General features: G+C 29.4%; 4 protein-coding genes across 8 annotated transcripts; 2 read left to right on the forward strand and 2 right to left on the reverse strand.

The window, feature by feature from the left end:
• Positions 1–1,312: 1,312 nt before the first annotated feature.
• LOC8279102 (surfeit locus protein 2) lies at positions 1,313–3,496 on the forward strand. 2 transcript variants are annotated; one of them, XM_015720704.3, is made up of 5 exons: positions 1,313–1,612; positions 1,781–1,878; positions 1,978–2,268; positions 2,956–2,995; positions 3,096–3,496. In XM_015720704.3, the coding sequence occupies exons 1-5, from the start codon at positions 1,380–1,382 to the stop codon at positions 3,175–3,177; spliced, it is 744 nt and encodes a 247-aa protein (XP_015576190.2). In that variant the 5' UTR covers positions 1,313–1,379; the 3' UTR covers positions 3,178–3,496. The 2 variants fall into 2 exon arrangements, with proteins under 2 accessions (XP_015576190.2, XP_002521492.2); XM_002521446.4 differs by having other exon boundaries at positions 1,317–1,612; positions 2,947–2,995.
• An 86-nt stretch (positions 3,497–3,582) lies between these two features.
• On the reverse strand, positions 3,583–7,606 carry LOC8279103 (uridine kinase-like protein 5). Of its 3 annotated transcripts, XM_015720703.3 has the most exons (14): positions 6,838–7,606; positions 6,659–6,750; positions 6,420–6,489; positions 6,190–6,305; positions 5,936–6,032; positions 5,698–5,777; positions 5,116–5,310; positions 4,899–4,982; positions 4,744–4,804; positions 4,544–4,604; positions 4,315–4,408; positions 4,158–4,230; positions 3,995–4,077; positions 3,583–3,915 (listed from the first exon to the last, which is right to left on the reverse strand). In XM_015720703.3, exons 1-14 carry the CDS (start codon positions 6,956–6,958, stop codon positions 3,766–3,768), a joined length of 1,377 nt encoding a protein of 458 aa, XP_015576189.1. In that variant the 5' UTR covers positions 6,959–7,606; the 3' UTR covers positions 3,583–3,765. The 3 variants fall into 3 exon arrangements, with proteins under 3 accessions (XP_015576189.1, XP_015576188.1, XP_048229894.1); XM_015720702.3 differs by having other exon boundaries at positions 4,158–4,408; XM_048373937.1 differs by having other exon boundaries at positions 6,190–6,489.
• Positions 7,607–7,806: 200 nt separating this feature from the next.
• LOC8279104 (probable methyltransferase PMT9) lies at positions 7,807–11,556 on the reverse strand. 2 transcript variants are annotated; one of them, XM_015720722.3, is made up of 8 exons: positions 11,207–11,556; positions 10,920–11,084; positions 10,651–10,833; positions 9,966–10,560; positions 9,734–9,846; positions 9,408–9,628; positions 8,209–8,535; positions 7,807–8,125 (listed from the first exon to the last, which is right to left on the reverse strand). In XM_015720722.3, the coding sequence occupies exons 1-7, from the start codon at positions 11,423–11,425 to the stop codon at positions 8,220–8,222; spliced, it is 1,812 nt and encodes a 603-aa protein (XP_015576208.1). In that variant the 5' UTR covers positions 11,426–11,556; the 3' UTR covers positions 7,807–8,125; positions 8,209–8,219. The 2 variants fall into 2 exon arrangements, with proteins under 2 accessions (XP_015576208.1, XP_002521494.1); XM_002521448.4 differs by having other exon boundaries at positions 7,807–8,535.
• A 10,443-nt stretch (positions 11,557–21,999) lies between these two features.
• Positions 22,000–26,107, forward strand: LOC8260358 (E3 ubiquitin-protein ligase RGLG2). The gene is made up of 11 exons (XM_002526928.4): positions 22,000–22,554; positions 23,612–23,696; positions 23,775–23,915; positions 23,998–24,111; positions 24,213–24,310; positions 24,587–24,666; positions 24,749–24,854; positions 24,948–25,075; positions 25,168–25,351; positions 25,726–25,782; positions 25,875–26,107. The coding sequence occupies exons 1-11, from the start codon at positions 22,243–22,245 to the stop codon at positions 25,953–25,955; spliced, it is 1,386 nt and encodes a 461-aa protein (XP_002526974.1). The 5' UTR covers positions 22,000–22,242; the 3' UTR covers positions 25,956–26,107.
• The last annotated feature ends 805 nt before the right edge of the window (positions 26,108–26,912 follow it).

Consider the following 26,912-nt stretch of genomic DNA (forward strand, 5'->3'; position numbering starts at 1 on the left):
ATGTTTTCAAATTTCTGTTTCAAATTTTATTTACTATGTCTAAGTTAGTATTTATAAATGCACAAGTCGTTCTTATAATGAGCAATAAATTCATTTCAAAGTCAATCTTTTAATAAATTATAAAATCACTTATTATACAGGCTAATTATCAACAGAAAAAATTTAAAAATAAAATTAAGCACTCTAAACTAATATATTAAAAAAAATAAAGTCTATAAAATAATAAAATAAACTATTAAAGTAAATATGCACAAGATTATTTTAATAAAATTATATGATAGAAAGAGTATCTAACCTAGCTAATTATTTAGTAATTCTCTTGTTTTGATCATAAGTATAGATCTAATGAAATAAATAGTAATGTTTCTTTTTCTTTAATTACTCAAGCTAATGATATAACTAAAGTTTCTTATACCATCATAAATGGAAGTAAAGATGGTGCCTCTAATACAATCAATCTAAATATTTTCATAATAAACATACCGAATTAATATGATGGTTAATCAGTAAAAATAATTGAAACTAATAAAAATATATTGATAAAAAAATTATTATTAAATAAAATAATAATAAGATTCATAGAAAGTAAATAGACTAAACTAAATATTAAGAAAAATATAGTCTAACATATTTTATCCTATGGTCATAGTAATTAAATAGCTAAACATAAAATAAACAAGTAAAGCTCTAAAACAACCTAAACAACTATATCTAATATGAACTTATCATATATCTCGTAATATAAATTTCAATTGTAAATTTTTTTACATTGTGTTTGGTTGAAATTCATAAAATTTATAAAATTCATTTGTAATCCAAAATTTATATATTTTGAATGAAGTAATCTTCTATATTCAAAATTTATGCGGGATTGATTATAATTAAACTAATTTCTAATAAAATAAATAAAATTTTTAAATGAATTTCAATATATTATATAGCACCAAAACATCTCTTTAAACTTTATTATTTTTATTTTAATTTTCCTCTTATATATTTCTTTTAAAATAAAATAATTTATTTAATGAATTTCAACTTGTATAGTAATAAAGCGATAAGTAATATTAATGAGGAGATAAATCTAACTAATTTTCTTTTTTCCAGAGCATTTTAAAGTATAGAAAATTAATGCAAGTCCTTTGTTCGGTAAAAAAAAAAATTCTTTTTATTCTTATGGTGGCAGTTAGTAAAGAGTGATTGCTACATATTATTATTACCTATCCAAGGTTTTATATCCAACACCATAATATGATGTCGTTTTAAGTTGCACAAACTAGGTAGCACAGAACAGCGTCGTTTAGTAATCTGGTTTAACTCGTATAAACGGTCTCTCTCTTGTGCGATTAGCAGCAGCAGCAGTAGTAACAACAACGGCAGCAATGGCCGAAGATGGGATAAAAGAAAGCAAAGAAGGGAATAAGTTATTGGGTTCTCCTACCTTTACAGAGCTTGAAAACGGCAGATTTAAATGCGTAGAGACGGGCCACGAAATGCTAGCCAAAGACAAGGATTCATATTCACAGAGCAAACGATGCCGCCTGGGTCTTATCGACTTTGCTTTGGCCAACAGTAAACCCCCTCTCAACATGTTCAAACAAGACCCAGCATCTCGGTAATTTAACAACGACCCATTATTTCTTTTGCTTTTTTTTCATTAGGGTTCTTTCTGTTTCTTGATAAAAATCATATCTTTATTGTTTTATAATGGATTCAATCATTGTTCTTCACAATTAGTTTAAAATATTGGATTTGTCATGTTGATTTTTTTTGTTGTTCTCAGTTCAAAACTGATATGTAAGCTAACTGGGGATACTGTCAATAAGTCTGAGGAACATATTTGGAAGCACATCAATGGCAAAAGATTCCTTAACAAATTAGGTTGGTGGATTGTTAATGTGTTTCTGTCCTTGAGAAGAGCTCCAAATGGTTAAAAGCAACTGTCTTCATATTATGATGTGAATTAATTACTGTGAACAGAACAAAAAGAAATGGGGAAAGTTGAGGATAAGCAAAAGGAAGACTCAAAGTCTAGCGCAGATGGTCCGAAGAAGAAGAAGAAGAAGAAGACAAAGAAAAAGGAGAAGGAGGAAAAGCCAATTGAAGAGATCATTTCTGAAGTAAGGGATTCTTCTGATAAGGACAGTGATACTGAAGAACTTGACTTCTGGATGCCACCTGTTGGAGAGCGTTGGGACTTTGATGATGGAGGTGATCGATGGGGTTCTGATGGAGAGTTAGAGCAGGAAACTGAGAAAGAAAATGGAGCAGGTTTGCTATTATTCCTATGTTTGTATCTGCTGTGAATAAGGATTCAATGTTTTCTGTTGCATTTTCTACATCCAATTAATTTAATAGGATTATGGAGTAAAATAAAGATCCAAATGATGGTGAAGATATTTTCTTATAGGAATAATTATGACTAGAATTATTCAGTTACAAGTTACAACCGGAGAAGCATATGTCATCAAATGCATTTCTTACTGGTGTTTTACAAGGTCAAAATCATTTATTGGTGACTCTCATCTAGTTTACTGTGATAGAGTCCTGCTCATTATGTTGTTCATTTCTCCTTGTTTTCTTCTGCATACTCTTTTGCATCCAAGGAGTACATGAATACTTATTAACACAATTAATCCTGGATTTATTTTACTTCAATTGTGAATTAGTTTGGAGTAGATAAGACATTTATTAGCTGTTATTCATTTTTACATTAATCACGTACGTTTAGATCCAATGAGCTCTAGAGAGAGATGGCATGAGGACCTACTTTATGTTTGCTACATTTATATTGGCTTTTTCCTCTCTCTCTTTCTTTCTTTAGGTATTTTTTAAACTTAATCTACTTCAAGATAGTGGCTTTATTCTTCTGCCTTGACATAGAATTAGAAAGTGCGAAGATGCTATGTGCACCCGTTCTTTGTTATCTTATGATATGTTCCTTGTCAGATGATGCAGTTGATGAAAATGGCAAGGAGTCAGAAGAGCTCTCTAAGCGGTATATATTGCTGTCATATTTTCTCTATTGTTTAGCCAGGTCTTTGTTGTCCTTCATACAACTCGAGTTAGAAACCAATCTCTGTTATTCTACTTTGCAGGACAAAAAGAATGTCAATTGAAATTGGACCCAGCAGCTTTGCCTCTAAGAAGAAGAAGAGCAAGAAGAACTCAACAAGCTAAATCTCCTAAGAAATTTGTAGCTTCATTGATAAAAGATAGTAAAACAAGTAATGATTGGTTAATACACATTACAATTGCAAGCACTGTTAATCTGAGTTATAGGAAACGGCAAAGGAGGTTATGACTGCAGACAATAAGATCTTTGGATAGATATTTTTTCTTTGTTGAGTAAATTGTATGATGACAAGTGTGATTTTTTGGTTAAATTTTCCCCCCAGAAATTTTGCAGTGATGAGCGCTATCGTAATAAGCATATGTTATATTATCTGGAGAGAGTGTTAACAGTATGCAACTTAATTCATTTTAGCTTTAGTCCTAATCTATTTCAAGATTGGCTATATGGGATCTTTTCATTCATCTGCTAAGCATACCATCGAATGATTTTATATATATATATCATTAATCAAACAGAATGTTATCATTTATTATGGTTGCTCCAGAGATCAACTATTACAAGAATTGATCAAATACAAGCAGAAAATGGAGGGGAGAGAAGAGAGGTCAAAGGCTGGAAAGTGGACACGAGTCGTCCTGAGTAATCGCTACAAATGGAGATTCTAGTTGGCTGATGCGAATATGTTGTTAATGTTAATCATTATCCGTGCCAAAGTAACGATCCCCAAACTCCCCCATGCCTGGGATGACACAAAAATCATTGTCCAGTGTTTCGTCGATCTCTGATGTTACGATCTTCACCTTTGGGAATTGCTTACAAACTGCATGTATGCCTTGAGGTGCCTGCGCATGGTGCTTAAAGAGTAAAGATATAGACGCAGTTGGCTATTTATGAGGATCAAATTGCATCAGAAAGACTTACTGCTATAAGGTTAAGAAAAATGATGTTAGATTCTGGAACACCCTTACTGAGAAGCAGAGATATAGCTTTGACAGCACAGTATCCTGTTCACGCGTAGATGTGAGACAAGAGTATGCTATGTACTATGCAAATCAACAAATCTGCCTAAATTTGTGTTCCAGACCTGAAGCCAGAACCGGGTCAAGCAATAAGACATGGCGGCTTGAGATGTCTGCAGGAAGTTTCTCATAAATTAACTGCATCAACATCATAGCTATGTAAGAATCCCTGTTTAAGATGGAAAGAGAAAAACATGCAACTGCGACCTGCAACCCACGCACCTGCCGTCCATTGTTACCCTCTCTGTGGATGAGGATTTTACCAAGTTTGATTCCTTTGCAACATGCTCTTAACGCGTTCTCCATGCTCTCTCCACTTGTAGAAGGATTTTACCAAGTTTGACAAGAATTCACTTGCTTAAATAACTTATTATTGTAAAAGGTAAAAATTTTCGTGAAAGTAGTTCTGAAGCCACAAGACAGCTTCATACAATGAAATTTATGTGCATACCTTCTAATGACCGACACTCCACATAATCTTTTACAGAAAACAACTCCAGGATATATGGATCCTGATTAAACCGAGACAAATATAGATATAGGCATATGAGATATGAAAATGATTTAAAAAATAAAATGCTGGGTGCTGATGTTTGTACCGTGATTTCTTTGCTGATAGGAACTTGAGTGTAATGACAGGAGTAGAATTACCTGTTGGAGTTCTGGTTTGTCTTTCAGTAAAAGGAAGGTGACCAAGACCATGCTCCACAACCTGAAACATTATTCAAAAAAAAAAAATCACCTTACAGAAATGCCAAAAAACTCAGTTATGTTTCTAAAATATTTTTCTTCATAAACAGATTTACCAAGCGAATTAGTCGGTCTGCATAAAAGACAAAATCATGCTTTCTTGTTTTGACATCGCGTATCAGCGTGTGCATTCCCCGTATCTAAATTCAATCCAGAAACATGATTAGTCATGTTTCCTCTTCTTTACAATGATGTAAGAAATTGCAGTTTGTCAAAAGATGTGATAAAGTTTTCCAGGGAATATGCAACTAGAAACCAAGTTAATAGAATTACCTGAAAAGTTGACATTATAACAAAAACATTTGGATATATTTTACACAAATTATGCTGTCCAAGCTTTGTTTGAATATGTTGCACTATCAAATCGATTGCAACATCATTATCTCCTCCCCAGGGAATTATAATATCTGCGTGTTTTTTGGATGGCAGTATGAATTCTTCAAAGCTAGGCTTTACAAATCTGGCATACTGCAATTTACAAGTAATTGGTTAGTGGTTAGTAAAATGAACTTGCAAGAAGCCACGGTTTTCAAATTTGTCATATGTATTAACTCTTCCCTTTCTATCTTGTTTTTCCTGCAAACTTTCTTGTCCTGAAGCGGAAAATAAATTGCTTTATAACACAGACAAATGCACAACTTCTTTTAAGCTTACTTCTGGAGTTTATCTTTGCCTTTTCGGTGGCTATTGGTTGCTTATTCCTTATTTCTTGGATTGCATAATTTGCTTATACCATATAATCCTCTTATGCATAAAACAAACTATGCAAATGGTGATTAAGAAAGGAAAGGCAAAATTAGATTCTTCAATAACAAACCAGTATTACAAACAGAAGAAGTAAAGAACATGACTGACTTGGTCAAGAACATTTTGGATATTTCTTCCTCTTTCAACAGTATCTCGCTGAATTCTTCGTGCAAGCCTCAGGTCAGAATCTGCACTGTGAAATTTTTTGTAATGGTTAATTTGTAAGAGATCAGACTCAAGAGATATACTCACAAATGTGCTCATATATGTCATGATATATATTTAAAACAATAAGAATTATTTCACCAGATGAATAAGAAAATAAAATAAATTCGAGGAAAAAAACCTGTGTCAACAAAGATCTTCATGTTCATAAGATCTCGAACCCGAGGATCATGAAGAACTAGAATTCCCTCTATGATGATGACATCTGAAGGGTTAACCTATGCTTGATCATCGAACAAGTAGCACAAGATTAAACAAGGTGTATCAAATTCTTGGCTATCCTTCTGAAACGAATTCTTAAAGTCCAGCAGTGAATCAAAGAAATTTCGTATGTGTATATACACACACAATCGTTTTAAATGATTTATTCTATACCTTTAGTCCTGGCCCTGTGCTCTTATGACTCTTGAAATCATAACTTGGTATAATAACCGGCTGTCCTTGTTTTAGTTTCTCCATGCATGAAAGGAGAAGTTCTGTGTGAAAAGAATCTGAAGAGCAAGTAACGATACAATTGGAATTGTTGATGTATTTTAGTAAAAACTTTATGTTATCATGCTGTTCCGTTCTGATCAAAGAACTTAGGAATGAGGATACTGAATTACCAGGATGGTCAAAATTGTATTCATGAACTTTTGCCAATTGCTCATCATTGAGGGAGTGATAAAACGAATCCTGCAAATGGTAGCATACGTGATATACAGCTGATATCAGAGTGAGAATCAAAGAAAAAGCTATCTAAACAGGCATTTGATATTTTTTTTTTTTTTTTTTTTGGCTTTGGAACAGATATGAAATAAGAAGAAACAGAAGAAAGAAGAATAATGACAATAACAGTAAATACTTGATTGATAAGAAGGACGCCTTGATCATGAAGTTGAGAAATGATCAAATTGCAGACAGTTGTTTTTCCAGATGCAGTCCCACCAGCAACACCTTAAAAAGAAAAGAAAAGAAAGAGACTAACATGAACAAATTAATTATATAAGCAATCAATGTATTCAATATTGTTGAATCAAGTACCGATAACAAAGGGTTGCTTAGAAGGAGGTGGAGATGAAAGAATGGAGGCATTAATATTAGAGTGGAGAGACAAGTGATCTCGAACGCCATTAACCAATTTAGTTAAAGTTTCTGACTCCATCTTAAGACCATAAAAAACTACTTTGTTTTGTATTTTGATTATTTGAGAATTTGCAAAGTGATGAGATAGAAAACGGTGGTCCTGATTGTTTTCTGTTTTAGGCTTTTTTTAACTTGTGAGAATGGAACGAAGCAAGCGGGAAGCAGAGAATGTAGACCTGATTCTGTAAATGCCACTTGGCATGGCCTCAACTCAGTTCGGTTCCAACTTCTGTTTCCAATGGTTTAGGTTTAGGGAATACAACTTGTCGTCTGCTAATGTGCAACTTCAACTTGTGTTAAACAGACGCATCAACCGTCGCCCTTACAGTATGATACTGAAATATTCAATCAGCTTATATGCGAGCTTCCTAATACTCATTATACAGCCCATTCTCTTATTTTTAATATTTGAAAAACTAACTTTATTAATTTAATAATTATAATATCTAATAATTTTTTTATTCACGGAGTATATAAATAATCATAAGAGAATTTATTTGGAACATAATTTATTCTGATGAATCACAGATTTCTATCCCTTCATATATATATTTTTTAAGGACATTTTCCATAAGAGAAATTTTGGTTAAATCCCAAACCTTCCACAGGAGGAGTAAATATTTGCAGACTCAAAATGCTAGCACGCACATTTTAATTACTTCAGGTATGGTAGAGCATGTTTTCAGTGGCCAGAGAATTTATGTTCCCCGCAAGCTGCCAGGAGAACATGCGAGTTGAAGAATTGTAACGTTATAACAGTCAAAGCATGCATCATATTGATTCCTGACCCAGAAATTGTATAAAAGAGCAAATCATGGCATTGGCAACAATCCCGTTACTTCGATTGCTATTTTTCTACACCAAAAAAAAAGAATCCAAGGAAGGAGTAATTTTCTTTTTAACAATGAAAGTTCCAAGATTAGCTTTAAACAATTACATTCCATAGACACAAAATCAATCTCTCGAGTAATCCTACCTGTTTTTTTCTAATCTTCAGAAGAGATGGTCTTCATAATTGTATCTCATGTATCTTGCTTTCCATATTCAATGAAACAATTGTATACATCTACACTGCCGGGCCGACTTAACATGAGGGAGAACCTTGCTCTCAATAGGACAACTCAACACTGGTTCTGCCTTCCATTTTAGCATCATGTGTGGCAAAGGGCTACAAAATTTCTTTCAGCTGATTCCCATGCAAGTAAATAAAATATCTTGTATTAGTGGTATAAGATCCATAAAAGTTGAATAAATTAGAGAGATGTACACCTTGTAGATATTCATATTGCTGAAACTTCTCCACTCCACAACTTCTTTCTCACAATCAAAACCCGCTCCTCATTCAAGGCAAGAGCATCACTCCTTGGTTCAACTTCTGATATCCAATGATCCCACCTTAAGGCAGTCAGAAATTTGCGGATATAGTTTATAATTGAGGGTTTGTCTCTTATGATGACGAACCCTTGCGGCCTTAGTATTCGATCCATTTCAATAAGTAGATCCTCTGAACTACATCCATGCTCCTCAACCTCAGCAAATACTTCCCAGGCATGAAGAAGGTCAAAAGTACGTGGATATGTGGAAAATGCTTCACACCTGCAAATATATGATTTAGGTAAACCTCACATTAGCAACACCAGAAAAAAGAAATATTAACTTAAGACCACCTGGATGAGTGCTCTCATTTTATCCATGCCAAATCCTGGGTCATGATTAAGCAATTACACAGTATCTACAATCATTACTGGAAGATCCATAGCACCCCAAAGAAGTATTATTTCGCGACAATATTAATTGCATAACTGAATCTGGAATTCCACCCAAGTAATTCCACAAGCCAATATTTTAAACCCTCAAATTTACAAAAAAGAAAAAGAAAAGTTATAATATGAACTTGATCCACCAAGTCATCAAAAAACTCAACTAATAAAATCACAACATCTCACCCTATTTTTTCCATGTCAGCCTCACTCTAACAGTTAATTGTTTTGTTAATTTTTCAACTGTTTTTTAACTCTAGTTAATTTTTAGAGTAAGGCTAACATGCAAAAAATGAGATGAAGTATCATGATTTTATTAGCTGATTCTTTTGATGACATGGTGGATTGAAACCATGTAATAATTTCTCGAATTTTACAGTTCCTGTTGGAAGAGAAAAAAATTTCTTTTCCTCATTATTACAGTGGCATTGCATCAACATGTTTATTACCCAGGCCATCAAAACCTCCACTCCCCCATATCAAAAATGAATCCAGGTCTCTGCGGTGTGTATGTGTATATGTAATATTTTAATTTGAGGATCAACATTACAAATATCCTTATGACGAGCAGAATTTAATGCATGGAGCAAAGAATATACTCTCCTTTCAGATTTGGAAACAGCATCATAGAAGCCATAAATTACAAGTAACAACAGCAAAAATATCAACAAGGAAGAGGCATCAAAGACGAGTAATGTATGAGCATACCAGTCATGAACTGTTCCGATTAAACCACGATCATAAATTATCTTCAATCTAGCTGACTGGTTGACTGGAGCAACATTCATCACCCATACATCTGTGTCTTTGAGGACAGCACCAAAGCCCCCAAGATTCGAGTTCATGTCCATGACATTTCTGAAGTAACTCCTGCGTACAACAGATTTCATCTGCTTCCAATACTCGCTCACTCTAAATTGCCATATTCTCTGCACCAAAAGAATATTTTTAGGGACTGCTAAATAGGAGGTGGGGAGAGGAATACAACTAACTACATATAATTATTTATATGCTACTATAAGTCTAAAACATACAGTGTCCTCCTGGAATTCTTCAGGACTGACACCAATTTCTTCCAAGCGAGGAGGTGCTGCAATAAGCCTCCGTGGCCAAGGAACTAGTCCGCTTCCCCTTTCCTTGTGCATCTCTATAATCAAGCAGCAAGTTAAACCAAATAACTAAGAAAAAGACATCTGGCAAAAAGGGAAAAAAAAACAGTATCTTTTATGTGAATTAGATGTAGGTAATGGTTCTTGCACTCCTTACTTGAAGAGTAGGGCGAGATGCATGCTTTCATGTGTACATTCCAGGTTGCATCTGGGTCATCATCAGAACTGCACAAAGGGGGTTGAGTTCCTGGTTCTCTTTTCAAGAAACAGCTATTACTTGTGGGCTTTGCCCATATAACGGTCTGGTCTTTCCTCACAACAACCCTCCAACACATTCTTCCCAAAAGATCATGCATAGCACTCCAGATCCTTCGATTTTCAGGATCATGTGCATAAGCTTCAGGAGAGGAGTATGCAAAATATCCTCCCGGTCTTAGCAATCGATCAAGTTCTAATAGGAGAATTCCATCTCTCTGGAGCCAATCAATCCGGCATCTTGAACAATGAGCAAGTTCAAACGATCTACTTGGATAAGGAAGTCTTTTTGTTCCTAAGACACCAAGAGTTGACGGGATCCCTCTTTCCAGTGCAAATTGTATTTGATTTTCATGTACATCATTAGGTGCAAGGGACATGGTTATAATGTCATGGGCAAGAAGATAGGCTCCAAAACTTGCAACCCCACAACCAACATCTAGAACATTCCGAATATATCCACCATTGTGAAGTTTATCATTTGGGAACTTGAGCATCTACAAAAAATTATTTCAAATATAAAAAAATATTGCTAAGAAAGAATAATTTAGGGAAGAGAAAAGGTAAACCTATCATAATGAAATTACCCTAGCAAGAGAAGCAATGTACTTATCAGCACCATAATGAAAATGGGTACCACCACCAGGAAAATTAATCTTGTCTCCATTAACCACCATCCAATTCTGATCAGACTTCTCTTGCGCAAGATGCGTATGAGGTATATTAACCTTCCATATTTCATCTCTACTCTCCGGCCATCTTATAGGAATCTGGAATTCTAAAAGACAATTTCGTAGGAATCAAAAGTGAAACTATTAAAACATTTTCAAGAACAACAACCGACTCACTCACTCACCTTGTAACCAATCGGAGGCGGAATCAAACAATTATATCGACGCTCCGGAGGTGGGCAATGACGTTCATAATGTTCCATCAATGTTAAATTAGGCTTCAATTTCAATTGATAAATAAGATTTCTATCCAAACAGGGTATTAACTCCGAGTATTTCATGTCACAGATCTGTAAGTATTTCAGAAAAAGTAATTAATTGCTAAAATTTCAACTAACACAGTTAAGATTACAGTAATATTAACAATTACCGAACAGTTAAAAGGGAGGAGAAAAGAAAAGGAGAGACATACAGGAATGCTTTGCGGGACTAGTTCTTGAAACAAGTCATCATCGAGATCAGGTGTCCGAGCATACCCAGTAGAAACCGGGTCGGTAGCTTCACCGAAGCGATCGGATCTATAGAGTGCAGGAGCGATGGTGGATCCGTAGTATAAACAAATCAAACCGAGAAATGTAATGAGTCCGATGAGAATATAGGTTATCAGCTTTGACGTTCGAATTTGCTTCATAGTTTGTTTTTCTTAATCGGATTGTACAAAGCCCGACCCGAAAGGCTAAAACCCTAGCAGAAGATTTTATCAGAGAGATTGCAGATTTACGCGGGATTGAGTGTGCAGTGCAGTGCAGTGCAGGCGCTTTTTCTTGTAAGAGATATATTTTTCACTTGGATACTGGGTGTTGTTATTCAGTGTAGTCGAGTTTACGATAGATGAGGGATCCTAGGGAGTTGATTGGTAGGAATTGGATTAGCGAACAGTTTTGTTGACGCGTGTTTTCTGTTGGAACCTAATACTTTTGACTAGTCTGTTTTGGGTAGTGGAAGCAGATTTGAGGCCCATGGGTTGGCCATTTTGGGAGATGGAACCTGGAGAATTAACCATATTTATGAACCCAGTTGTTGCTGCTGCTATTGAGGCTCAGTCAGGACAGCTGCTTTAAATCATTTACAGAAATATTTGTCAAAAGAAATAAAGAATTTTAACAGAAATATAGAAATTTAGTCTCAATAATTCTTACATATTTTTCAATATCTCATGATGGTTCTTATTTCTAATAATGATGTTAATGCTCACATTATGTGTTAGGTATTATTGCATCAATGGATGTGGTCACAACTGCATACTGAATTGAAGGTGGAGCAGCATTTTTATGCTACTATTATAAGGAAGTCCATTCTTTCCTTTTCTTCTTTTTAATGTTTGAACATAGAGCTAAACCTACTTTCCATGTGCTTCCTCCGATGGGATTTACGACCACCAAAGCAAGTCAAAAGTAAAAAAGAAAAAAGAAATTTGTGCAATGGAAGTGAATATCTCAATTATTACACCAAATCGATAAATAATTCACACATATTTATTAGTTTTAGATAATTGAATATGTGTCAGTTTATTCAATATTAATATGTAAATTACTTATTTACATGTATCACTCTCCTATTAATTATGGTGTATATATCTTGTACAAGTGCCGATCTAATAGAGTGCTTTCGTTGTTGGTGTTCTTTCCGATCTTTACACATTTCATCACTCCACCAAAAATTTCCTTTGCCCCTACTGTATTCTAACTTGCAGTTCCACCGTCTATCCAGGATCGAGCCCTGGAATTTGACGGTGGACTTAAAAAGCCATCTATATACGTTTTACACCCAATCATTTCAGATAACGCTCGTATCTTTTTATATTATCGCAGTTGCTGGCACAAAATTAGGCAATACTTATTCCTATTGCTTCTTCTCCGGGAAAAGAAGTTAATTTGTAGGCCTTCTACCTCGTTAATTTGCCAGGCTTTCACTCGTTACAAAAAAATTATTCATTATTACCTTTTGTAAGAATTTATATATATATATATATATATATATACACGAAAAACTTGTTAAATATAAAATTATCCAAAAAAGTTAAAAAAACCATATAATCATATTTTCTATAAGTTTGAGATATATATTAAATAAAACTTAAAATCACTTTAACCCTTTTAACGTTTTAAATTATCAAAATAATAGTTTAGAGATGTAATAAAATGCAGATATATTTTGTTAGAAAAATTTACATTACTAAATAACAAAAATTAAGGCACAACCAACTAGTGTTTAATTCTAGTGATATTGGCATTAATTGAATTCACAATTAATATTATTTTAAAAATTTAAAATAAAAACCTACAAATGAAAATTTTCTCTTAAATATTAAATACCCAGTAATCATTATGATAAAACATCATTGCACCCAAAGAATTTTGATAAAATATAATATACAAGAAAAGTTTATAGAAATTACATATTAGTTTAAAGTTATTTTGTGTTGATTTATGTAATTATGCAGATAGATTTTAATTATTGTTTGGAAGAAAAAAAAAGTTAAATGAGGTCAACCTAATTAGTGGACGTTGATTCTAACAAGAACAACATGTTGAATGGGGCACCTGCTCAGTCGTCGCTCCATTGGAAGATCCAAACCGCAATAAATTGTCTGAGAAGGAGCAGGTGATGCTGATGTACTAATTTACTCACTCTGGTCGACTCAACTCAATAGGACTTCAACGGAGACTTAGACCCATGGACCAACGTCCAAAATAAGTTCATATCTATTATTAAAATCTTAAGATATAATTTAATTAGATATCATAATCAGAATATTTTATTACTGTGATTATTCAACTCTTGATTTGTTTCATAATGAGTTGAAAAGCAAAAGCTGATTTCTATATTATTTACATGCATAAGTTTAGAGCTTGCTTGGATAATGTAAATAACATATGTAATTCTTTTCACTTGAGTTAAATAAAAATAAAAACAATTGAATGATTCAAACCGGACTTGGATTTCATCCAGAAATTTAAATCTATTTGATCGCCGTTCACGGTATTTTTGATAAGTATTTCTTTATTTAGGTTTTATTTTATAATAAAGCCGGTAATTTATGTAATGTTATCGTATTTAATTAATGCATTTATAATGTAAAAATAACTAATTTATATAATAATTAACTGTATTATAAAAATTTATTTATATAACTTGTTTAATAAACTAAAATTTTTACAAATATATATCCATGAACAAAATAATTATTTAAACTTTAAAAATATTTTTTCTGAATATTAAATAACTCATAATGAAATTCTTATAAATAATAAGATTATTTATATTAGTTCGTATATTATATGTTAGTTTATAATTTATTTAAATAAATATATTATTAGTTATCTAGACGGATTAATTTATTTAGATTTTAGTTTTTTTTTTATATAATATTATAGACGGAATAAATTTATTTATGTGAAGTTATATAGTTTAAACGGATGGTTGGTTGGTTATTTATTTTATTTATTCCATGGAATGTGGGCATCATATCCTTTTTTGACATTAATGATTACTAATGGAAAGATGATTAAAGCTTTTATTTATATTTTACACTTAAGTTAATAGAAAAAGAAAAGAGTGTAGTTTCCAAGTTATTTCTAAAGATTCATAAAAGGCAATCAATTATTGAGAGAACTTTTATTATGGTTGGCTGAAACTGTGCTCCAGATTCCTTCCACTTTCCTCCCCTTTTCCATTTTCTTTTTTAAGAAAAAGAAAAATGAAAACTTAACTCAACTCGTGAGTGATGGCATCCGTCTGAAATTTCTTTTAATTCGGTCCTGCAAAACAATAATCGATCAATATAAAATACTGATATAATTTACGCTGACAATTAAATTATATAAGAAACTAACAATATTAAAATTAAAATAAATAATTTTACTTTTTTCTTATCCATTATAGATATATGAGATCAAATATAGCTTTAAAAAATCTTTCATTTTTTTGATTCAATCATATGTATATGTATGAAAATCTTTCATTATAGATATATGAAAACTATTTGATTTCTTATTTTTATAATATAGTTTCTATTAGCAATCGATTTTGATTTTTTAAGAGCTCGTTGATCTTTCTTTCTTTTTTTCAAAAGACTTATTATCAATTAGTATGTTCGAAAAAATATTTATAAAAGATGAAATAAAAGCACAAGATTATCACAAAATTACTTAATTTCTTCAATATAAAATATAAAAAAAAAATCATTGAGCAATCATAGGATGCAAATTTTTAACTTTAAAATGTTAATACTTCATATTTCAATTAAAATTCATATTAATTGATGGTTATCTAATGTATAACACATTTTCAGAAAAAGAAAAAAAAAAAAAGAGTAATGCAGTAAATGAGATGAGTTAAAAACCTATTAAGTAATGTGGAATATGAAAATGTAATTTTGCACAAAAAAAATATTAACTTTGTTATCGTTTTATTGTAGTCAAAAAAGGAAAAATAAAAGGTTTGATTATAATGTCACGGACTAGAGTGGCAGCCAAAAAGAAGCACACACGGGTGTAACAGAGACGGTTGGATCCCCATGTGAGCTGATGTGGCCACCACCCACAGGCCACATCTCCCGCCGTATGACTAATTATTATTCTATCCTCTAGTGCATAAAATACTTTGTTCACTCCTGAATTTAAATGTTATTTGACAATCCTCTCTCATACAAAGTTGATCATCCATTAGTTTTTTCTTTTTCAATTTGATTTTGAGTAAGATTATTGATTTTATTCCGTTCCGTCTGGAATGACTGGAATATGTCATTTCGTTAAAAAAGTATATAATACTTTTTAATATGTATTAGTCAAAATCTCGGCTATTTCAAATTGAAATGGACGAAATTAAATTAAAATGGTCATTCCGTCAGAAATTAATGAGACAAGGCAATTTTATAAAAAAAAATTATCATTATTATTATATTGTTGAATTAAGCTAAATAGCTCAATAATAATTAACTCTAATTCAATAAAATTCATTTTTTCTCTATCAATAAAAATAAATTAAAATCTAAAACTCTAAAATTTAAAATTTAAAATCATTTAAGATCATTATTATTATGCTTTATAGTTTATCTATATATTATTTTTCACTTAATTTTTAAAGTTTTTTATAATTTAATGTATATTATTCACTAATAATAACTCAAGACTTGTGTAATTTAATTTTTATGGTTTTGTCGCCTATAAGATACTAGTTTGTACTTTGGTCGACTATATAATAGAAGATATTTCACCGTAGTAATTCTATAATAATGAAAATTGTATCACTATTTGTTTGTTGCTTGCTAATTTTATCCAATTATATTATAAACATTGATTTTTATATTATTATATTTTGATAGGATATATATATAGCGAAGCAATCCAAAATGGATCGCCGATATATTCAAATACGATATTCAATTCTAATAATAAATCTGAAATAACAATTAAAATGGAATTCATAACTTTCATTTGGAACTGAAATAAATAAAAAAATACTAATTCACTCCATTCATAATGTAGTTGACATTCTAATAATTACTATATTTGGTGGACTAAAGGATTATTAAATATTTGAAATATTTACTTATTATTTTATAACAATAAGAACTTAACATGGTTGTTCAGTGCATAATACATTATATGGGTTTAAAGTTAATAAGTTATTATATAAAAATAAATTTATATTTTAACTAAATATTTAATTTTCAATTCAATAAGTGATTAAAAGAGAACATATATAATCTATAAAAGAATTAAAATATCTTTTTAATATAAAAAATAGTAGATGCTTATATTCTATTAAAGAATTTTTATGGTGCATTGTTTTTGAAATATTTTAGGATAAAAAAGTTAATTTTTACGTTTTTTTAATTTTTATTTATACAATTTTGTCATAAACAAATATTAAAAACATACTTATAAGATACCCAAATGATAATTTTTAAAATTTATATTATCGTGACTTCAGTTTTTATTTTTATTTTTTAAATTTTGTCAAAAAAAATACAAAAAGTATACATAAAAGATACTTAAAGAAAAAAGATATTAAAAGTATACCTATAAAATATTAAAAGGACATTGTTTTTAATTTATATTGTTGTAAATTCAATTTTTATTTTAGATTTTTTTTTATTTTTTCATAACTTCGTCGAAAAAAATAATAAAAGTTTATCTATAAAATACTAATTTCTTTTAATTTTAACTTGTATTTTTATAAATTTACCTCTTATAATTTCGTTTAAAAAATATACTAAAAGTATATCTATAAAATACCAATAGGATATAATTTTAACTTATATTATTATGCAATCAATCAAATTAGATATTTATTATTTTTATTTTATATCATTATGTCCGGTATTCATGAATTGAAAAATATTGCATGTATTTTATAACAATTAGTGTATTTTGATATATAAAGATGTGTGTTTCAAAAAATATACCATAATATACTAAAAATATATCAAATGCAATTTAACATACATGAAGATATAATTAAAATAAAATATAAAAATATATTTAACGGTAATAAAAATATACTAAAAAGATATAATAAAATATTTGAAAGATAAATGATACTATAATACAGTTCAAAGAATATTGAATAAATAATTTTTTTGAGAAAAATATAATTTTTTTTAAAATAAAATTATAAAAAAGAAGATCATAAAAATAAAAATTTGAGCGCACCTTTTCCCTAATCATGTAAAAGTCTATATTCTTATTATTTGTGAAATATATATTTAATAATGACCTAATTGCAAGTTAAATTATAAAATTTACATTTTTAATAATTTTATTCAATTTTTTAAAAAATTTAAAATAAATATTTATTTTTTAAATTTATTTTTAAAAATATTTTCGATGATATTTTTAAAGTTTTACAGTAAAAAAATTATATAGAAGATTAATTGTGCTTACTAAAAGAACAACAATTATGAATCAATAAAAATATTTTATTATAAAATTAATAATATGACCATTAAAAATGTCATGAATGTGTATTTTTATATATTTTATATTTAAATAAATAAATTTTATATTAATTCACTAAATCTTATGTTGGTAAGCATAATTGACTTACTACCTCATTTTTTCTTATTGTAATATTCTAAAAATTATTACCAAAAAAATACATTAAAAATATATATATTTATTTTAAAATTTTAAAATAATTAAATAAAATTATTAAAAGATGTAAAATTTATAATTTAATTAATAATAAGACAAAAAATAATCTTCATTCTTTTTTACGAGGTTCAGTTCAATTGTGAAATTCAATTCTAAAAATAAAGTATTCCAATCTTTTACTGTCCAATACTTCAATAAATATTGAAGTCGTATTATTTCTACAAGAGCTGGTGCTACATGAGAAGAACTAGTTAATTTAGATTTGCGAATTATATAGATTACTAGTCTCTTTCTGTATATTGTATGGCCGTTATTATTATTTTGACTATAAAATTAAGTTTATAAATACAATTTAATCAATTATTCAATATTTAATATATTAATTTATAATAATTTTAAAAATAATAGCAAACTAACTTTATTTAAATATTTTTAATTTTTTAAACTTTTTTATATTATTACATTAATAAAAAATTTATTTATTAATATTATTTTTAAATTAATACTATAAATAAATTATTTTAAGGATATTTATTTATTAACTCTAATATTACATAAATTAATACTATCAATATAGTTGATATTACTAGTTTCTTAAAATTAAAAATTATTGTATAATTAAAATTAATTTATTAGTGATTAAAATATTTATATTTTTAATTAGAATTATTATCTAATTGGAAAACTAATCTTTTAGTTAAGATAATATTAAAATATAATTAATATGTATCTTTTAAAATAATCATTATTTAATTAGAAAATTAATCATTATTATATATTAAAAATTAATATATAATATATAATAAATAATAAATTATAGTATAATAAATTAATATATAATATATATAGTATAATAAATAATATAAATTAATATAAATAATTAATTCAATTCTCGAAAAATGAGGGGGCAAAAGAATTGATCGAGAAAGATCTCTTCATAAGACATAGAAGATACTTTTTAAATATCTTTCTTTGATTCGAGGATGATCTAGATTCAGATTTTGAAATAACGAAAAGCTGACTAGTAATCCCTATCCTTTTAATATGTTATTTTTTAGAATTAGATTAAGTGTTTAATTAAGAATATAACTTATTAATCAATAAATTATTTGAAAAAATCACAAATTACACATAAGTTTGAATTTCATATATCAAAAATAATACATATATAAAAGTAAAAATTTTACCTTTCTAAAATTTAGCACCTATTTCATAAAAATTTTGGGTTTTAAAAATTAATTTATATATATAAATTGATTGGAAAAGTAAAAAATATTAGAGAAAGACAGGCCTATGAGAAATGAATGAGAAAACTGAAAAGATAAATATACAAAAATTATGTAATCAAAATTTAGTAATTACATATTTATCGCATTATTAATATTCATAAAAAAAGAATCGGGTTTTTTCTTAAAATTTTATTAATTGATAAAGTTATTTTTTACCTTTTTAATAAAAAATTATATTTTATTTAAAATTATAATTATATTACTATTGAAAATATGTTATAAAATTAACAAATTGTTAAATTAAATTATTAAATCATTTTCATATTAATTTCTTATTAACACAAAAAAAATATTTTAATATTTTTATTGAATAATTGGTAAAATAATAATATTAAATTATTTTAATATAACTAAAAATAATTAGTCAATCAAAATAAATCATTTTATAAATAATAATTTCAATAAAAATATAACTGGCTAAAATAAATATATAAAATTTAATATTGATAATAAATTATTGAATTAAAAATTTAAAACTATTACAATTTTATATAAATTTTTTGAAGTCTAATTATTTATTACCTTTATAAAATATACAATAATACCTTCTTACTGTATACATAAAAAGATACGCATAAAATATAACTAAATAGTTTTAATAAATTTATAATGTATATTGATCTATTAAATATTTTTATATTCTAATTTTTATCTATGTAATGCGGGTGACAAGTAATACTAATATATACAATATAAAAAAAAAAAAGAGAAAGAATTTGAATTGACTAGAATCTTAGAACTAATTAATAATCACTAATGCTAATTCTTTATGTAATTATTTTAATTTTAAATCCTAGTGGTAATAGAATTAACTAGAGACTAATCTAATTTAATCACAATTCTATTAAAATTTTATATGCATTCATAATCTTATAAGAATATAATATCATATGTATATATATATTCATAGGAACTAAAGATAAAAGAATAAAAAAATCTAATTACTAATTAAATCCTAAATTCTACTCTTGATGATTTATTCAATTGTTTTGAAATATTCATATTTTTAATTTATTTTTATAATATTTTTTAATTACAATTTTTTAAATTTCATAGTAAATAAAATGATGTAATAAGTTGGATTTACTTATTAAAAGAATAATTATTGTGAATTAGCAAAAATAATTTATCATAGGTTTAACAATATATCCATTAAAAGTCTCACATATGTGAATTATTTAATATATTTTTATCTAAATATAATAAATTTCTTGTTAATTCATTAATTTTTTATTTAGTAAGCATAATTAACTTATTGTGTCATTTTTTCATATAAAATTTTAGAAATTATTATTGAAAAATATTTTTGAAAATAAATTGAAAGTATATATATATGTCTTAAAATTTTAAAATTATTAAATAAAATTATTAAAAAGTATAAATTTAAAAATTTAATTAGTAATTAGCTTAAAAATATGTACAATACTTTTATTTTTATTTTATTAATATATTAATTAATATATTTATTGTTATTATTATAATATTTCATTTGTAGGATTATTTAATATTTTGGGCCTTTTTATAATATAATAATTTTAATATGAATATTATTATTAATTAAATAAAATAAAATATTTAATTTTAAAGATAAAAGAAGAAAATAAGAAAGAATAAAATGTTTAGTTGAAATATATTAAAGTAATTTATTTCGTTTCAAAAAAGATATAAAAGAAAAAATAAATATAAAATAATAAATATAAAATAAATATTTTGAGACAATAAAATATATTAATTTTGTAATTAAAACTTATTTAAAAAATTTATCTGTTTTACTTGAAACTAGTTATAATTAATTTTATACAAATAAAATTATAAACTAATTTTTATTTTATTCAAGTATATGAAATTAAAATTTTAAAAATAAACTACATTTTAGAACAGAAAAAAAATAAAATGAGTGTAAATTTTATTGAAGGTAAAGAGATATTTATGATACCGGTGTGATTAGACTTCAAGTAATGACCGAAAACAAAAAAGCTATCGTATGGCTGGAACTTCAATCAACACGAAACTTCCATGCATCCCTCGCCCATCAAAATCCAAAAGAATTTAGAAAAAAGCAAAGCCAAACTCAATAATTTAAATAACCTTCCTAAAAAGCCTATTCACTTTATTGTTTTCTCTCTTTAATTCACTTTTCCATTTTCAATCTTTTCAAAAAGAGCATCAGATCCATACATCCTTACTTCCACCATTCAAGAATCTGAATCTTGACTCATTGTTCAAAACGAGAAAAAAACTGCATTTTTTTAATAAGACGATGATGCTACCTAGTGTTTTCTAAAGGTAACTTGAGTTTTTTTTCTTTTTTTATCTATTTATATTCAGTGTCTTGCTTTTCTTTAATTTCAAGTGAGCTTTCTGGGTGTTTGTAGATCTTAAAGCAATGTAGGTTCTTGGCCCTTTTAATTTCTCCGTTTTGCTTAATTATCGTACTCTGTTTTAAAGTTCATATTGGAGAGTCAAAGTTTTGTTCTTTGAAATTGGACTTTGACTGCCATATTTTATCTTTGTTTTCACATTTTCTTCGTAAAGACACTAATTTGTTAGCCAATGGTAAAGGCCGCCGGTTGAACCATTCATTCTAGAAGCACAGTTTTGTGTTTTTTTCCGCCATTCTGGTTTAGATGCTCTGCCAAATTTTGAGTCTTTGTCTTTCTGTTTAAGGCTTTATATTCTTAGCTGATAAGGCCCGTCTCTCTTGAAGCGGTAGTGAGAGAAGAGTCTAAGGCGGTTACGTTGATTAGGTCATTCTTTTTGGCTAGAAAGCAAAAATACTTGAGACTATTTGTTTTTTTTTTTTTTTTTTTTTTTTCTGGTTTGTTTTTTAAGAAAGAAATTAGAACACGTTGGCTGCATTATAGGTAATACTTCAAATTGGGTTTGGATAAAGATGAAAGATTCGTGAAAAAGTTGCTGCCTTCTAAGTTTATTTCTTGTGTTCTATTGTACTGTCTTAGGAGAGGGAACTATTGCACTTTTTATCTTTGTTCTTTTATTATAAGTTGAAGAGAAATTTACATGGCAAAAATTGTGTAGATTATTGAACTTAAAAGTTGATGGGGGGCAACAATTCAAAAGACAGAAGTTTGAGGTCGAATTCTTCTATTCGTTCAAGCTCCTCTTCATGGGATTCACAACATGGTTATCTTCAACCCTCATATGCTCAAGAAAGTTTCAGCTATAACTACTCACCTCAGTCACCATACCCAACTCAACATACATACGGTTCAGAGCAGCAATATCAGGATTACAGTGGTGGTGATATAAGGCAGCAATATCATTCATCCTCTCAGAATTTTGGTGGCCAGAGAAGGCAGCTTGATAGGAGGTATTCAAGAATTGCTGATGATTACAAGTCTTTAGACCAGGTAACCTTACATGCATGTGCAATATAGTCTTAATGCTTAATATAGTTCTACGACGAGCGATAAATGAGATGTGTGTACTGTAAGATTAATGAGATTTTTGTGGATTAATTTAACCATGTTTGCTATGAACTTTCGCACAACAAGTGTGAGCAACATACTTTCCAAATTTAATTTCTTAGTACACCATTTAGTCTCAGTAAATCTTTCCTGTTAATCCTAGGAGGTTTATGTTATTTGAGTTTTTCTTTTGTCCCTAGTTTCTTTTCTTATAATCCTAAATCCTTACTTCCTTAACCCATAAATTTTTTCATTCATATAGCTGACCCCAATTAATTTGGGTATGAGGCTTACGTGAGTTGAGTTAAATTTAAACCATAATATGATGAAACACATCAGCTAGCTATGTTTGAAATCAGTTGCATATACACAACTAGAACAACCACAGTTGAGTTGCCCTGAACTACTCATGTAAACTTTTCAAATTGTCTACATCAAATGCAAATGATGTTTTGAAACGAATTCTATAGACAAAGCTAGAACTACTTTTGATGACACTTTGTGTAGATTTTGTTCTGCTATTTTGTCTCGGTTAATTGGAAATTTATTTGGAGATGAAGTGGTTGGCGCTCCTTTCTTGGGAGGAGCCTATGTAGAGGTTCTGTCTGTTCTGCTGGTTTTGTTCTGTGTAAAATATACTGGTCATAAGTTGTACCAGATTCCCAAGAGAGACCGCTTTCTCTCAGGCCATCAGTCAGTCTTCTACTTCTAGTCGACTGCTCTATGACGGGCTTCCCTGTTTCCTGGGCTCTGCTTGCTCGTCTACGTTCCGACCAGCAAGTAATAATTGAAATGAATTTCACCTTGGCTGCATTAATATTTAAAACTTGTCGTCAACTGATACGGTAGACTTTAGACAACATGTTTGATTGAACTGGTCATCTATCTAGAAGTTCTTCTGATTTCTTAATCATGGTTTGCATTACCCAAGGCATAGGCATTGATAATTCTGTCTATCACCGGAATCTTCAGGCGATTTGATCCATTATCTTATTTGCAGGTGACTGAGGCTCTTGCACAAGCTGGCCTTGAGTCTTCTAATCTTATTGTTGGTATTGATTTCACGAAAAGTAATGAGTGGACAGGTTAAACTCTACTTCTTTGCTTATAGTGTATCTTATGAGCCATTTTGGAGCATACTTCTAAATGTAATATGATGACAGGTGCAAGGTCATATAACAGACGAAGCTTGCATCACATTGGAGATGGTCTGAATCCCTACGAACAAGCAATATCCATTATTGGGAAAACATTAGCTGCCTTTGACGAGGATAACTTGATTCCTTGTTTTGGATTTGGAGATGGTATGTGTGGACAAGTTTCTTAGTCACTTGAGGCCAATTCTGAATAATTTGTGGTAGCTAATGTGGCATCTTTTATTGGCAGCATCAACACATGATCAGGATGTATTCTGCTTCTATCCAGATGAGAGATTTTGTAATGGATTTGAGGAAGTCTTAAGTCGCTACAGGGAAATAGTGCCCAATCTACGACTTGCAGGTTTATTTCACAGTTCCTCAGGATCTTGTTTCTCATCTTAATATATTAATTTATGCTGTTAATGGCTTTTTATAGCTTATTTTTATAATCAATATTGGCAGGGCCGACGTCGTTTGCCCCTATCATTGAGATGGCGACTACCATTGTTGAGCAGAGTGGTGGCCAGTACCATGTTTTGTTGATAATAGCAGATGGACAGGTATAATGCCTTTACTATTAGTAAATTCGGTGGTTTAGAAACAAAGAGAATCGTAAGCATACTGCTGTGACTAAGATGGTCCAAAACGAACTACAATGTTGAAATACTGAATTGATGTCAACATGAAGATGAAAGGAATTATATGATGTTCATGCTATTATTCTAGTGTAATCATTATTGCTCTCTAGGTGGTTTTCTTGGGAATGATGTTTTGACATTTTTTTTAGCTGTGGTTGGTATCTCTCTCAGGTTTTAATGAATCTGTGATTATGTCAGGTCACTAGAAGTGTTGATACTGCGCGCGACCAGCTAAGTCCACAGGAGAAGAGGACTGTTGAAGCCATTGTAGAGGCAAGGTGAACTCTCGGTTACTTCTTTTCTTTTTAATCCCCAGTACTTTCTCACTTGGGATTTCCATAATTTTTCATTTGTATCCAGCAAGCTTCCCTTATCAATAGTGTTAGTTGGGGTTGGAGATGGACCTTGGGACACCATGAGGGAGTTTGATGATAACATACCTGCTCGAGAGTTTGATAACTTTCAGGTGAGTGGTCTCTTTTATTCTATAAATTCCTTTCATTTGTTTTTGGCAAATTCTTTTCTTGATGAGATTTTTAATGGCTATTTCTATCCCTAGTTTGTGAATTTTACGGAGATTATGTCAAAACAAGTGGATGCATCCCGAAAGGAGACAGAATTTGCTCTTGCTGCCTTAATGGAAATTCCTTCCCAGTACAAGGCAACAATAGAACTCAATATATTGGGGTAGCAAACTCTTCTTTGTCTGTTTCATTCTTCCCCGCAAGGTTTCCGTCCTCTGTTTTAACTTATAAATTTCTTCCATTGTTTTTTGGCAGTCGTCACAAGGGCAACATTCCTGAGAGGGTTGCCCTCCCTCCACCTTTATATGGTGCAGCGTCTTTCAACAGTCCTAAACCTTCACATTCCACCGGTTTTAAGCCAAGTGTTCCTTCTTTTCCAGTTGACAGTCCACCTACCAGCTCAGCTCCAACTGCTCCAAGTTCGAATTATGATAATCAGGTGAGCTGTTTGAAGGTTGGAAATGCTCTTTTGAGGAATGAATGTCCGTTTTCATTTGCCATAAATAACTGATTTCAAGTTGGCTTTCTAGGATTTCTTGAATGAAGTTCTGGATGTGAATTATTCTTCACTTGTGTATTGTGGAAAATGTACCATGCTCCTTAGCCATTTTCGTTTGATACCATAGCACTTGAATTTGTTGGTATCTCTAACAACATAGGAAGAAGTTCTATTTTGGCAATGACTTGAATTTGGAAGCTTACTTGTTTTTGGCGTCACCATCATTTCACTTATTTATTTATTTATTTTTAAATATAGGTGTTGGGTTATATGGTTATGAAAGTAAAAGACTAATTTGCATGGTTATTATGCAGCTTTGTCCCATTTGCCTCAGTAACCCGAAGGACATGGCTTTTGGTTGTGGGCATCAGGTAAGATTCTCTTGAATATTCATCTAACTTCCAAATATAATGTTCTGGGAGAAATGTGAAGATAATAATGTAAAATTTTGTTTGTCTGTCAGACATGCTGTGAATGTGGAGAAAGTCTTCAGCTATGTCCAATCTGTCGAAGTTCAATCCAAATGAGAATAAAGCTATACTAAGCAGCGTTCCACCTTTGCGGGGTTTCTCCTTTTTATTATTTTCGGTCCCCTAACTCCATTCTTTCAAATATATTTTATAATAATATTAGGATGCTGGATTAGCTTTCAGGTGTATGATGTACATTAAGGGAATGAAATCAAGGTTCTCTGTACATAATTCTCTTATTAGATTATTTTTGTTACCCTTCCTGGTTCCTCATTATCTGATTAAAAACCTATGGTTATGCAAATGATAATCTTTTGTGGCGTATCGATTAAAAATAATAAAAGAAGAGAGGAAAGGAAAAAAACAAAAACAAAATTTGGGGGCTGGTTAAAATGAAAGAGGGTCTAATGAATTAACTTGGTTCGATGTTCTAAAATGTGTTCGCTTTTGTTATTATAATTGGGGTAAAGTTGAAAAAAGATCCTGTAATTTGAGTTTTTTTAATTTAAAGGACTAAGTTATTTTTGTATTAAATCAGTAACATGTGTTTTATTTTTTTATATAATAATTTTTTTTTTCATTTTTAGATTCTAAATATTTATAGAAATATAAATATTTTTAATTAATTTGTTATTTAATTGGATATTTAGTGATCATAAAAAATTATTAAAATATATATTTTTTTAATTTTAATCAAATTTAAAAAAAAATTGAATTTTTTTATACTTTTATGAATTCTTTTGATATATTGTTAGACACTATATTATTTATAAAATCATAATATAATGATAGTTCATATTAAATATATATAAAATTATGTACAAATAATAAAAGTATAAATATATTTTAAAAATATTAAAAAAATATATGTAATACTTTTTTAATATAAAAAATATATCCGTTGAGATCATAGCAGTTTTTTAAATTTTACCCTTATAATTATTAATATCATATGATATATCTTACTATTTGGTATTTCAGGAATCCAATAAATTATTAATAGATTGGATTTGGAGGCATTTTTAAGGCTA

The sequence above is a fragment of the Ricinus communis genome, chromosome 5, assembly GCF_019578655.1.
Source record: "Ricinus communis isolate WT05 ecotype wild-type chromosome 5, ASM1957865v1, whole genome shotgun sequence".
Lineage (NCBI taxonomy): Eukaryota > Viridiplantae > Streptophyta > Magnoliopsida > Malpighiales > Euphorbiaceae > Ricinus > Ricinus communis.